The sequence below is a fragment of the Cottoperca gobio genome, chromosome 13 (assembly GCF_900634415.1).
Source record: "Cottoperca gobio chromosome 13, fCotGob3.1, whole genome shotgun sequence".
NCBI classification, from domain to species: domain Eukaryota; kingdom Metazoa; phylum Chordata; class Actinopteri; order Perciformes; family Bovichtidae; genus Cottoperca; species Cottoperca gobio.
In genome coordinates, this window is record NC_041367.1 from 21,622,964 (window position 1) to 21,638,087 (window position 15,124).

The following is a 15,124-nucleotide window of genomic DNA, read 5'->3' on the forward strand; positions in this document are numbered from 1 at the left end:
ATGAATCCTGAATAGTAAGTGTTGTTTCTTTCTGTATGCTGTATGTTACTTCCAACAAGAAATGTACTGTATACCACATGTAGACACTGACATCTGCTCTTTAACAGTAACTGCTGAGACCAAAAGTTAGGACACAATTTAAGAGCCTTGTTTTCAGTGTTCAGGGATCTGTGCAGTCTTGTGTCGTGTTTGTTGATGCATTAACTCTGCCCTCTATTTAAATACTGCTATACTATATTATTCTAGTGTGTTTGTACCAATGTTTTAGCTGCATGTCTATGTTTGATATGTCACACTATATGGATGTGCATAAAATACAATATACAGATGTTCTTGTTGTGTAAACTGACTCAGAAGTAGTTGTCAGAGTTGTGAGCTACAGAAAAAAGGCTACTTCATTTTCTGCATAGACTATTCTAGCAGTTGGATCACTAGGCCCCTGTGACTTATGGGTATTGCAGTCCTTACAGCCACATCAAACTGACCAAAAAAATGTGTCTTCTCCCACACAACTGTGCTCTGTTCTGTTACTTTTCAAAGCAGCTCACTGGAAGAGTGTTATTTGTTTTCATCTGAAGATTATTTTTAGTGATGATTATTATATATTTAATTATTATTTATTATTTATTTATTATTTTCCACAATCTGCCACAGTCTCATATCACTATTAAATAGTTACAATATATTACATACAATATAAAACAAATGAGCAAACTGTTTAATGCCGGTATGTTAGAAATAAAATCATCAACCAATTTTAAAGCCTTTAATATGAAGGTGAAACTATGGGTTAAATAAAGACAAATCCGTCAACACTGAGATACAGGTTTATATAGTATTCATTTATATATATATATTCATTCTTTTCTGTTGTTCTTAATCCTCGTTTACAGTCATTGTTCTTAATTGTTGTTTTAATAACTGTTTGTAGAAGTTGCTTGTGTCCGTTTCATTGTTAGTATATAAACAAAATTCACTGTTTTATTATGTGTAAGCCTAACCAGGGACAAGGTCTGCACATATACATACACTGCATTGGTTGCACTTTATTTAAATGTAACAATGCCTACATGTATTTGTATTATTGTTTACAAAATATTACCATAATTACTACATGTGTGTCCTCCTCCAGTGACTACCTGTTCAAACTTCTTCTGATCGGTGACTCTGGAGTCGGAAAGTCATGCCTGCTGCTGCGCTTCGCGGTAGGCCTGTAAAAAAAACACACACACACACACACACACACACACACACACACACACACACACACACACACACACACACACACACACACACACACTTTTTAAGCACTGTACTGCTTATTGTTGATCGATAACCCCCAGGATGACACCTACACTGAGAGCTACATCTCCACCATCGGAGTCGACTTCAAGATCAGGACAATCGACATGGACGGGAAGACTGTGAAACTACAGATTGTAAGAGTTTTATCAGACATAGTCAGTGGTCAGGGAGTGGGTTCTCATTAGGAAACACCATCTTGTTTGTTTTTTAAAGATGCAATGTGTAATGCCAGGCCACATGCTGCGAATAAATAGGGGGCCTGCATTTCCCCTCTACTACTGGGTCCATACATTCTAAATTTAATCAGAAAATAATTAAATTTAATTTCTTTTTATAAAAAAAGCCAACTAATAACTAACAGCAGGGCAAGAATTTGCAAAATTCCATCAAACTGCTAAAAACTGACACCCGGGCCACACTACCGGCTACCTCGCTGAACTGCTGCATATCGCTGCTGCCAGCCCTTTCTTTCATAATGGCCATCAATAATATAGTTTATTTTCATTAAAACGACATTTATATCTATTTTAGACAGAAAAACACTGTCCTCCAAATAATTCTAAATTCTTGTGTTAACACATGAACATATGAAAACTGCTTGAGGGCTTTTATTTTGAAACGGAAACAGGAAGTGTTACATTAGACATTGAATGAAACTCTAGTAATGTTGCTGGTATGATGTCAATATACTGTCAAAAGATAAAAATAGGTGTCACCTCAAATATGTGGAAGACCTGCAGCCGTCACGCAGATGCTCACACGCTCAACCTGTTAACATTGGGCTGAAACAAAAAGCATACACGCTGCTCAAGCAGGTAGCGGGACCCAGGCCTGAGAGCTGGTTAAAATAACACTGCATTCTTAGAATCGTCACGTGTTGCATCAGCCTATAGTTTACGTTAGCCATCTTTGTGTCCACTGTGCTTCTTTGGATTTAATCCAATGAACAAACTAACAAAACATACACAAGCCCGTACCTTCGATGTGATTGACAAGCCCTTGGTGCAGCTCTACTTCTTTGTCCTCTCATTTTGGACTGAGGGCAGACTGGACGCTACAGTGACTCACTATTGCCCCTCCAGGAACAAGTAGTATTATAAGACAGGAAGCTGCTTGGCATGCTCATTTCAGTAGATATCTCTGAAGAACAACACATAGATGTCTTTGAAAATAAAAACTGTTACTTCTTCAAATTCTCTTGACAATGTTAGTAAAATATCTTTTTAACGCTTTAAACGTTATCTTACATATCTTACACATTGCACCTTTAAAGAGTGAGAAAAAACTGTGCAATGTAAAAGTTAAACCTGCAGAGTCGACTGGCACAACATCTTACTCTGTGTGTGTCCCTCAGTGGGACACAGCAGGTCAAGAGAGGTTTCGAACCATCACCTCCAGCTACTACAGAGGAGCTCACGGCATCATTATCGTCTACGATGTCACTGAGCAGGTCAGCGTGGGTTTCTGTCACATCAACAACAACATAATAGGAGGGAGTTTGAACATTAACATTCTCCTCCTCCTCCTCCTCTTCTTTCTCTTTCTTTTCTCCACAGGAGTCCTTTAACAACGTCAAGCAGTGGCTGGACGAAATAGATCGTTACGCCTGTGAGAACGTCTCCAGGCTGCTGGTGGGAAACAAGTCTGACCTTGTTAGTAAGAAAGTGGTGGACGTTGCCACTGCTCAGGTAAACGGCTTCATACGCAACTTAAATGTTCCACTTCCAAATACTATTAAACAACTCCGACCATCACTCTAGCAGCTTTGAGGCTGTAATGCTTCGTAAACACCATAAAATAAATTGGATACTTTAAAAAAGGAAAGACAACGTTGTTATCGTAGATCCTAACACTTGTAGGGCAAAGTGTAACATTTGTCCTAAGGTTGGTGCCAGAGGGAAGGCCAGGTTGTTTCCTATAGGGCTGTCAACTTCTCACTTTATTTTGGAGTAAGAAAGTAAAATAACTTCAAATTGGACATAGTCATAGTCAGGGTCATTCTGAATAGGACTCCATTGAACATTTCCACAAACCTATTATGGAATGTTTTATCATTTATTTTGTCAATGTGTCATTGACTTTGTCAATGTGCTCAATTTCCCTTTCATTTTCTCCAAAACTCTACAGTAAAATAACATCAAATCTGACATGGTCAAAGTCAGGGTGATTCTGAACGGGATTACATCAAACATCTGAAGGAATACATTTATTTATTTAATTTATGAGCTTTTAAACACGAGGATGTTTCCATTGTTTTACAATACAAAAATGTACAATTGAAACTATACACTTTATGTTTATAGTCAAGGACATTTTGAATACAAATCATTTGTACTTCTCAGCAAACTTGTTATGGAAAATGTTCTATAAAATTAGGACTTATTTGCTCACACGGATTGTATAGAAGTCTATGAGAAAATGATCCGACTTCCCCCATAATTTATTATTTCAGTAAACGTTTCAAGTCATCTTCAATACAGCATGACTTACATTTAGTAAATTATGGACCCATTTAGAGTAAAATAGACAATAAAGAAAGGTATGCTTTAGGGCGGGGCTACCTTGTGATTGACAGGTCGCGACCATGATGGTGTCCGGTCTGGTGTTGTCCGTGTTTATGTCGTACAACTTTAACCCTTTCATAGTGTGTTTTCAGTTCATGAAAGCTAATTGTAACATTTCTCGAGGCTACGGAATATAAAGCAGTTACACCACCTGCAATATTAAATTGCTTACATGTCAAATCATCAATAATTTAAGACTCTGAGGGGATTAATTTTCACAGAGAGTACATACTCACTTTTCATACATGAGTACATGTTACTGCTGATACTGTTAAATAGAATTATGAATGCAGAACTTAATGGAGCATTTTTACACGGTGGTATTGATACATTGTGATTGTTTAGCATTTTAATGGATTTGTTATTATTTGTTACACTTTGCCTCCCTCTTGGATTCCCTCTTCCATCCCTGGTTCTCCCACATCCCTCTATCTCTGTGCAGGAGCTGGCCTCGTCTCTTAAAATCCCCTTGCTGGAGACGAGTGCTAAGAGCTCTGATAACGTGGAGAGGGCTTTCCTCACCATGGCCTCTGAGATCCACAAGCGTGTGGCCAGTGAGGGAGGAGGGATGCAGGGCGAGTCGAAAGAGGCCAGGGCCCAGAGTGCCAAGATCAACAGCGCCCCTCTGTGGTTGGGAGGGGAAAAACAGACGCAGGAGACCAGTAACTGCTGCTGAGCAGTGATGACAGACTACACTGTTCACAAGAGAGATGTGTCATTTTAAACACATCCGCCTGTCTAGCTTCAGGACTATGTGATGTGTGTGATTGGACACACACTTATTGTCATAATGTTGACAACTTTGCTATTGAACTAAAAACATATATACAAAATGACTTTTCAGGGAGAAAAACTTAACTATAATATATTTTGGAGATGGTATTTTTGAATTAAATGTAAAATATAATTTCTGCTTTATTAAGGAGCAGACACAAACAGGACAGATGACAGAAAGATTTGAAACTCAGCTAAATAAACAACAACCGACAGTGAGAAGAGTTTTATAAATAAAACAAAAACTGTAGTTGAAAACCTGTCATAAAAAAGCAATATGTTAATAATAGTTAATACTCACACAGAAGGATAAGAGCTGGACTCCAAAATGTGATATTAGCAGTTTGAGCCGTTTTGAATTGTTTGATTTAGACAGTTACCGTCATTTCCCTCCGAAGCGATTTATTGTATTTACCAGTTTTTGTTGTGTTTTGCATGTTGTTTGTTTATGTCAATAAAGACATCTCTTTATGCTGAAAATATGAAAAAGATCTGAAATATATTAATAGGCCTAATATAAATGCATTTACTGTTTATATGAGCGCTTTCTGATCCGTCACCTGGTTAAGTTTAGGTTACAAAAACTAAGTGGCAACAGACAAGTTTTTTGTTTGAACTTATCAGTATGAAGTAAATGGTTGGTAAGTAAATGTAATGGCTGTAGAATAATGACACCATCAGCATTTAGATTGGTTCCCTATAATCCTTGCTTTCACTACACAATTCTGTCGGCCGCTGGGTCGCGATCTCCTGGGATAGGGAGGTTCTATTCATGGCACAAAGGAAGTCTTGATGTGCAGCTACAGAAAGGAAATAACGATCCACTCCTGTTCTTATCTTTCACAATAAAAGCCCTAGACATATACATGTTCTGCTAACCAGAGAACATTTTAACAAGAGACAACTCAACAAAATAGCTTACAATAACTAGCTCTAACCAGAGTAATGCTAGCTGAGGAAACTATGCGCCAAAAGAGCCCTGTTGAAGGGGGAGGCAAAGAAGACAAAGAGGGATGTTGTAGGGCTGTTCTTTGCTTTGCACGGTAGCCAGTCTGCGAGCGATAGCCATTTTTCTAACGATATATGAACAAGTAAATCGATCTTCTTGTTCATATGAAAACAAACGGACAGGAAATGTTTGAAAAAAAATTCAGTGTGTTATGTGTTAGGGAAAGCAGAAAGGGATCCAATGGTGGTAGCAACAATAATACCACATGGAAACACTGGGGGAGGGGCAGAAAATGGTGATCTTCCACTCACATTAAAACACGTGGAAGATCACCATCTTGCTTAAAAGAAACCAACATCGGGTGTTTGTAAGACACGGGAAATGAACAACCGTCTTCGGTGACGGAGACGCACATTTTGTACTCCAGAGGAACACGTCAAGAAAATGCTATCATAGGTCATTTTTAGAGTATGAACAACACACAGATACTGTTATCTATAGGATCCTGGATTTTTGGACCATGACTAATACGAAGGGCTAGAAGTCAGGAAGTCTTTGCTGCTTTGATTCTGGCCATTACTTTTTTAATCTGTCCCTTGTGTGTGAACATGGGATACCATGTCACTGGAGTATCCCTTTAAAATGTAATTTAAAGGTTCATACATGTACCTGTTGGAGGCTCTTTAGGTGAATGTGACACAGCCAGAACTGGACTAATGTGCTTTCTGTGGTCAGAGCAGTTCAAGCCTTGCAAATGTATTCTGGACTACTTTTAGATGTGTAGTTGCATCTTCATCTTGCATCAGATTTGCTCAACTATTGTTTTGCACAGTACTGATCTAATTATTCGTAGTTTCAGGAAGCAGAATCAGAGATAACTTCAAGATGAATCAAAACATATCAAGGTCAAAGGCCCAAAACATCAGGTTATATCATCTGAAATCAATTCAGAGCCAATAAGCCAACATCCATGATGACACATTGCTGGACGTTTTTAGGAGATATTAGCCTGAGAAATATCTCTTGGGGAGGTAAAGTGATTCCTCAGAATTGCTTGACAACCCTGAATATGTTATATTAAGGTCATTTTCCACATGAATGAATATTGTTGCTCTGATCTGAGTGATGGATTCTTACAGTAACACAATGATTTACTGCAGATTGTGTCCTAAATAAATGTAATCAGCTGTACATTATTTCAGCCTCCAGTATCCCCTAAACTAGAACTAAACACACTTCTACCTCAGAGTAGGACTTTAGAGTTTTCAAATTTACATTTCTAAACTGACCTTAATAATAATACATTAGACTTGTATAGCGCTTTTCATAACTCAAAGACACTTTAAGCAGGAGGACATCTCCTGGGAGAGAGTACGACGTCACTATTTTACCACAGAATAAAAATATAATATTATGAAGCTGTAGTATTACACAAGGAAAACATATAAAAATATGTTACATATTGACACTTTTTATGTGTCCTTTATGTATTTAAACAGTAAGACACAAAAACATAAACACATATGAGATAAACTCAGTCCAACACTCACCAGCCAAGAAAAGAAAAACACAAGGAGGGCAATCTCAGAGGCAATCAACACTTTCCTTCAGCTTGCCAGTCGCTCCCCGAGGAGTGTGACAAACACTGGAAGTACAGTCTTCATAAGTGTTTAACGAAGAGACTCAACCAACAGATGAGTGGTAACCCAAAAAATGCGCCCTCTTTTTCAACATTAATTTCATGACTTAATGCTTTGGAGTTCGAGGAACTCTGCCTGATCTCCACCTCCAGACAGGTTAAGACACCTCTCCTAAATATGAGCAGTCATAGTAGCCATGTCCAAGGTTGAGAAAGATTGTAATACTGCAATCAGGACTGATTTCCTGTAACACAACACATATGAGCGCTGGCTTCAGGTTGTAGCTGACGGTTTATATAATTCAGAAATGGAACAGGAGCTGCAAGCAGCTGTACTGCTGTGCTAGCTCTTACTGGAAACAGGGAAAACGATAGAAATGGGCAGCTGATACTAAAGCGCCGAAGCTTGTTTCAGTCATGTGAAGCACAACGTTTCAACACTTTAGTGTCTGAGCTTGTGCGAAATGCAAGACATGACGTCCGAAGTTTCAAACGTTTGCAGCTCAACTTTGCGACAGGCAATTAGTGGGATAAGAACACATGAGCCCACACTTGAAACTGAACGACACCAAAAAGGTACATTAGTGTTTTATGTCTGCAAAAACATTTTGTAATTTTTGGACAATGCATGTAATAATTATTTTACTGTAACATGTTGCACAATAGGCTAACTATCTATAACTAACTGACTAACTCACTCACTCACTACATTATATGCAGCACTTCACAGATTTAATAATAACATGCAGGCCTGTTGAACTTTTATTGCAAACATATGAGACTACAATGGTTAAATCAGAAAGGTATTGAAGTGCTCTGGGCTGCTACTGTGCATATGAAGCTCCACAACCAACAATCTTTTCAGCAAAAATAGAAAGAACTCTCCAAAGCTTCATACGGCTTCATTCTCTCATCACCAGCAAACACAAAATAGGATGAAAGAGAAAAACAAAGTACAGGTAAACTGCTGTTAGTTTTCCTTCCACTGGATGTCAGTGCTGTGCTGCTGCTGCTCGAGGGACAAACTGAGCCTGACCGACAGCATCAGTCACATCTGGAAATCTCATTAACACAGTTTAATCCCTTGTTTGTATTTCATCCTCCCTTTTAGGTATTACTTCCACCCCTTGTCTAACCTCTGCTTTTCTTTCTCTCTGTTTGACACCTTTTCATTCATCTGGTCCCTTTTTGTTTTCCTCTCTCCCTCTTACATCCCATTCCCCCTCTTCTTCTCTCCCAACCTCTCATTCATCCTTCTCCCACAACTCTTTCCCTCTGCATTTCCTTAAACTCTCTATTTCCCATCTCTCTCTCTCTCTCTCTCTCTCTCTCTCTCTCTCTCTCTCTCTCTCTCTCTCTCTCTCTCTCTCTCTCTCTCTCTCTCTCTCTCTCTCTCTCTCTCTCTCTCTATCTATCAGACGTGTCTGGTTGCTGCTTTGTGAGCTTGGTTGCAGTTTTATTCTGGGTCAGTGTTGCAGCTGTAGAGTAGCGATGTTAAGGTATACACCTTTTTGTTCATGTAACCATCTGCCTCACCAACACTGAAAGATCAGATGGATACTACGAATGGATGTAGAGCTGCGATACCAGGATTATTATCTGGAATATGTAGCAGTCGTGGATTTTATTTGAAGAAATCTAGTTTATTTGACATGAACACACAATTTACCATTGGGTTAACTATACCCAATACTCATGGCAATAAAACCAACCAAGACAGAATGCTGTTTATGTATGTAATATTTTTAATATTACCGTTGTGTCATTTGCCCAAACTGAAATACTGTTCTAATCTTTTCCAGCTCTTTTTAAATGTACGTGTCACTTATGTCGTGTTTCCACTGCATGGTACGGCTCTGCTTCAATCAATCAAGCAAACAGAGAAACATCTGTACAAATCTAGGTCGAGTGCATTGGAAATGTGGCATAATTGATAGCTATAATCCATGTGTATCCTTTGGTCTTATAAAACTATTTGTAACAAAAAGGTTGTTGTTTCTAAAAAAGACAAAACACAAACAACCAGGCTAAAGTTAAGCATACTGCGGTGCTATAGAGACTCAGTAGTTCTTGTGTTTCCAACCAAAAACATGTTAACTTGCTTCTTGTATTACACTTTCTTGAACCCTGCTAACACAACTTTTGACAACACTGCCACCTTGAGGTCTATTTTAGTGTCAAATTAATAAGCGAGACAAGCAGAGAGTAGCAAGAGAAAGGAAGACTTTATTTAGTTAGAATGCAGCAGAGATACGGACCCTATTACGTAGATCTGGTGTTAGCCATGATGTGACCACAGTTTCTCTGCCATTATTAAATTAAGTGTTTTATTGATCAGTTACAGTCATTCAGTCACAGCAGGTCACTTAATGGGTAAATGAGAGGAAGGTATGCACAGAGGTGGAGGATCTTTGTAATCCACCATACAAAACAAATTAAATGTTGTCTTTTAAAAAACCTCCATGTTTCCAATATTCAAGGCGAAATGTTAGTTGAAATGTTTTACCCTATTGACCTCTAGTGTTTTACAATACTGTACATTTCTTAATTGGCTGTTCTTTCAAAATGAGTTTATTTCCCATACTGAATATTTTCACAGTTAGTTTGTTCATACATCATTCATCCCCTGATTTATATCACATTTTATTCATAGAAACATGGCAAAAATAGATTTTTTCATGGCTGTTGACAGTATTTTTTGATTTATGGAGAGATATCCAAAATTCTCTCCGTTAAAACCTTTGACTCTAATATGTCAACAAAATGAAACAAGAATTTTGAACCTGGCTTTTTCCAATGTTTAGATTTCTGTAGCAGATATGTATGCACATTAGCACATATTTAATAAGATTATGCCTCATTTGCAAATTTAAACATGAAATGTCTATGTAATACAAAACTAATTATCTTAATGTAAATAATCAACTGGGTAAGTTTCATGCTGATATCTTTTAGTTAAAGATTTTTTACCGTATTCACATGTAGTGTCTTTCATGTCAATAGCCGTACATGTGAACTAAAGATACACACTAACCATGGAAACCCTAAACTTCATCTCGATTGAGGAACTGTGTTTAATGGTTTCCGGTGGTTTGGGGACCATGAATAATAATACATTTTATTTAGAGGCGCCTTTCAGGACACCCAAGGTCGCCTTACAGTAAATTTAAAAGTTAAAACAGCTAAAACAAAGATGGACCGTTGGGGATGTGGGCCCTGAGTGTTGTGCTTGGCCTCTCAGGCAGCCGGCCCAGGGGCATGATGCAGACAGCTCAGCCCTGTGTGACTGCAGCTGGAGAAGCAAACAGATCAGAGACAGCGCAGCAGTGTAGGTAGGGTGTAGCACAGGTTTCCCCTGAGGTGGAGGATATTTCTGATTCTGTCGGAATCACAGCCTCTGAAGCCACATCAGGATGAGAACATGTGATTATTTGAGGAGCTCCAGTCCCAATTACAACATACATGATCGATCTAACTGTGCTTTGAGTGTGTATTCTGGGGCTGCAACTGATCAAAATCATTTTTCCAATTAATCAACTGAAAATAGAAAAGAAATGCCCAGAGGTCAAGGTCATGCCTGTTTTATCTGAAAAACATCAAGAAACCCAAACGAGAAACACAGGAATAAAGATAAATCCTCACATTTAAGAAATCTGGAGCCAGAAAATGTTTTTACTTAATAAATAACTTCAACAGGTGCATTTTCATCCACCTTTTTATGCACATTTTCAATTTGCACATAAACAAACCTGAGTGGAAATATCACAAAAAGTGAATCGTGTGACTTCAGCGTGCACGGAAGCTTCTGCTCTGCTAAAGAGATGTCTCCTCGTCGCTCCACACAGATCTGATGTAAGACAAATGAAATATTTCTATCAAGTTTTCTACATTGTTTTTCATAGTTTGAGGTCCGACTGGCACGTCATCTTGCTGCACCCTGTTCTTCTGCAATGTGTTCCGTCTGGAGAATTGTCACCACTCACTGCTTATCTCGATGAACCAACACGCAATAAAGGCGTAACGGTAGTAGATGGAAAAAAACATTAATTTGCATTTTCATTTGCCAATTTTCTTAAGATTCTGTAAAAATGTGCAGTACATTTGGATGGAAGCCTGGCAACTGATAATAAATTATCAAGATTGACTGTCAGTAAATTTCATGTTGGTCAGCCAATCAATATTTTAACTAATCTTTTCAGCACTAGGGCAGAACTGTAACACTAAAAATACAAATAGAAGACACAATTATGTGTAGTTACAAATACCAAAATACATATGAAAATACAACAAGTGTAGTGCGCAAGGACTGTATTTTCGCCCAGCATTAATAATAATAATAATAATAATAATAATAATTACTACTACTACTATTACTACTACTACTACTACTACTACTACTACTACTACTACTACTACTACTACTACTACTACTAATAATAATAATAATAATAATGAAAATATTAATTAGGACTTTATTAAGGATAAATAAAATAAATAAATAAAACAGACAATATATACAAACATACAGTTACAGTTAAAAAGAAAAGTTCACACATAGAATACATAGCAGCAGCATCATATCAAAAAGACAAAAAACTGCACCCACATGCAAACTGAAGCACCATTGGCTCCTCATTCTGGATGCGAACCTGACTGAGCTTTAACATTTTCTGAATCAGAAACACAGCTTGCGTCATGCTCTGTTCAACAAAGACTGTCTACATCAGCTGGTTGCTTATTCCATACTGTGTGCTGTCTTCACAGACTCTGTGAAAGTGTAAGAACGAGTTCCCTGCATGTTAGTGTTTATGTGTCCGTGTGTTAGATGAGCAGAAAAGTGCTTTACTAGCAGATTGTTCAATACTAGCAGATAGATATTACTTTTCCTTCAGGAGGCACGTTTGAGATAACAAGGCTGATTGATGCTTGTGGTAAAGGGTCAGTAAAGGGTCTTATTTCTGGGGGAAACTGTGGAGAGCAGCAGATGTGTTTGCCAAGGCTGAGATAAATAATTATTTAATATTTATACTTCTAATTAAAGAGTTTTGAGCCTAATAGGAAACTTACATGATGTTTATTTACAATCAGAGGTAGTAATTGTATTGGGATTACTGGTATGTGGTTCTGTAGGTAGTGCGTCTCCACCTTCCCAGTACTCTCCCAGTTGGACTGAGGATCCATCAGGTCCTGCATGTGGGACAAAGAGCCACCACAGCTGTGCTGATTAAAACTGCAGTCACAGAGGACTTGATCCAAATCTGCTTCACGCAGAGGTAAAAAGTATGGATGCAACAATACTAATATCGGATATCGGGCCACTAATGACTCAAATAGTTAGATCTATTATGGGTTTATTTACTATATACATCGTATGCTACACTTTTAATTCCTGTTTGAGTCTGTCTCAGAGACAATTCTGAAAATGCAACCAGGGCAAATTTCAATGCCGATATCTAATTTTGGAGCCTTTATCTGCCGATACTGACGAGCTGCTGGCATTGTCGTGCATCAGTATATAGGGATGCAGAAGAATGGTGTTGGCAAATGACATAACATCAGAGGTGTGGAGCCGCGGCATGTCCTCGCTCAGGATTCTGCACAGAGGATCTGAAGGCTGAAGTGACTGTTTCTGTGGGACTGACACAGTGCCCACTGAACAATTCATTTGTTTCAATCAATCAATCAATCAATCAATCAAAAAACTTTATTGTCATTACGAGATTATACAATGTACAATTCAAATGAAATTTCGTTGTCCTGGCTTACTGTACAAGTGACTGAGTAAGTGGTCATAAATATTTAAAAGTGTCGTGGTGCTGATACATGAATATAAAATAAAATGTGTACTTAAAATATAAATGCACTATATAAATAACATATATACACTCTATACAATATATACATTCAAGAGTTCTTAGAGTGGAGTTCACATCACATTGCTCAGGAGAAAAAGCTATTTTTGGTTCAACAGTCTGACGGTTTGGGGAAAGAAGCTGTTGCAGAGTCTGGTTGTTCAGCTCCTTATGCTGCGGAACCTCTTGCCAGAGGGCAGCAGGAAGAACAGGCCGTGGTGGGGGTGAGTGGGGTCTTTTATAATTTCTGAGCCCTCGCTTCATCCGTCAGGGTTTTTGCAGTACCATGAGCTGATTATAAGATGCTGTCCAACGGGCTGAAGGAACCCTTGGAAACACTGTGGTTCACTTGTACCCACAGCACATAATTTTTAATTGCTTGCAAGAAATACCACGTCAGTGAGTAAATGCAGATTTGTGAGAACTGATGATTAACATAATGGACAATCCCAAAAAAGTTTTATCATGCTCCATGTCCGTTTCATTTGTAGTTGATTATGCACAAAAATGTCCCCCAAGAATAAAACTGACAAAAAACACAACATTCAGTGTTATATGAAAGTATGCACCACTGGACAGTGCACAAATGTTCTGAGGTATCCATTGTAGATCTTTCTGCATAATTCCACAAGTGGACTGAAAAGTTGGATTTTCTACAAGCACCCAAACAGAACATGGAGATGAAGGTTGGAGGACTGTAGAAACTAACACTTCGCCTAAAATAGAAGACAAAATATGTGATTGTCAGTCTCTACAAGGATGTTAACCAAATGCTTTAGCAAAATTCTTTCTTAATGTGTCTGCCTAAGTACCACCAGCTGTAATAAAGGGATTTTAAACTCTCAAATCCTCCCCCCTCTGTCTCCCCCTCTCCTTCCTACCTCTCAACCTTTGTCTCCCCTTCATTTTGAGAAACTGATTCTCTTTCGTCTTAAATGGATAAATCTGTTTTTGTGTATTTTGAAGCACCGATAAACTTCCTTTATCTGAATCTGAACGGTCTCTTTCTGTCTCTTCTTTGAAATGGTGATAAGCAGTGTTTGTCTCTCCTCTACAACAGTCTCTTGCTCTTTTTCTCCCTCTCGAGACAAAGCATCTTTTTTCTTGAACTCTTCCACTGGTTAGTAGTGATGGCGAGATGAAGCTTCGTGAAGCATTGAAGCTTTCCATCCAATTGGTTTGCACATGTGCCGAAGCTTCATGGTGCTTCATTTGCTCTACTGCGCCATCAAGTGGACAATAAATGTAAAATCGGCGAAGTGGAAGGCTGCAGTGGATGTAAAGTATCTTTGCCCTGAAGATTCTTTGACGCACATCTAAGACTGAATATTATGTTCTATTTAAAAAGAAAGATTGATGTTATTACGTGTTTTTGAGAAGAGAGTGCCTGGAAACAAATGTGAGCTTTTTACGCCTTAAATGATAGTGCAGTTTAAGATTGGACAGAGAGAAGGGGAATGACATGCAGCAAATAGCAGCAGGTCTGTTTCGAACCCCGGGCCGCTGCGGCAAGCATTTGAATGTGGGTCGCCTGCTCTACGAGCTACACCACCATGTGTAATGTACACGTTGGATGTACATTATCTTTTGAACAGATTTAGATATGGTTTCTTTACTTGCTCACAAGAAAGATGATGCTGGCGTGCATAACAATTGTTTCGCTAGTTGGCTGGCTCCATAATGATCCAATACAAACGCAATACCAACAACTCAACAGCAACAATGCATACTACGACAACAACCCACACATTCGCGGTTATATAAAGTGTTGATTATGAGGGGGCTCAATTGCGGTTCGCTCCCCCTTATATTTCGAATCGCACGCCAAACCCACGAACCTGTTCCTGACTCAGTCACGTGGTACGGCTTCGAATGTCATCACATTCGTCATCGACACAAGCCTCGATACGCGCTTCACAAAAATCTTCCGTGATTACTCGACACACGCTTCCAAGCCTCGACACGAAAGGACACATCACTACTGGTTAGTCCGACTCACTGACAGACTCCATGTTTTAATAAGTCAGTGTTTGTTTCTTTA

General features: G+C 38.6%; 1 protein-coding gene across 1 annotated transcript; it reads left to right on the top strand.

Annotated features, from left to right (window-relative positions):
* On the top strand, positions 1-5,098 carry LOC115017375 (ras-related protein Rab-1B-like). The gene is made up of 6 exons (XM_029445731.1): positions 1-14; positions 1,133-1,205; positions 1,344-1,439; positions 2,660-2,755; positions 2,862-2,993; positions 4,312-5,098. The coding sequence occupies exons 1-6, from the start codon at positions 1-3 to the stop codon at positions 4,543-4,545; spliced, it is 645 nt and encodes a 214-aa protein (XP_029301591.1). The 3' UTR covers positions 4,546-5,098.
* Positions 5,099-15,124: the final 10,026 nt, after the last annotated feature.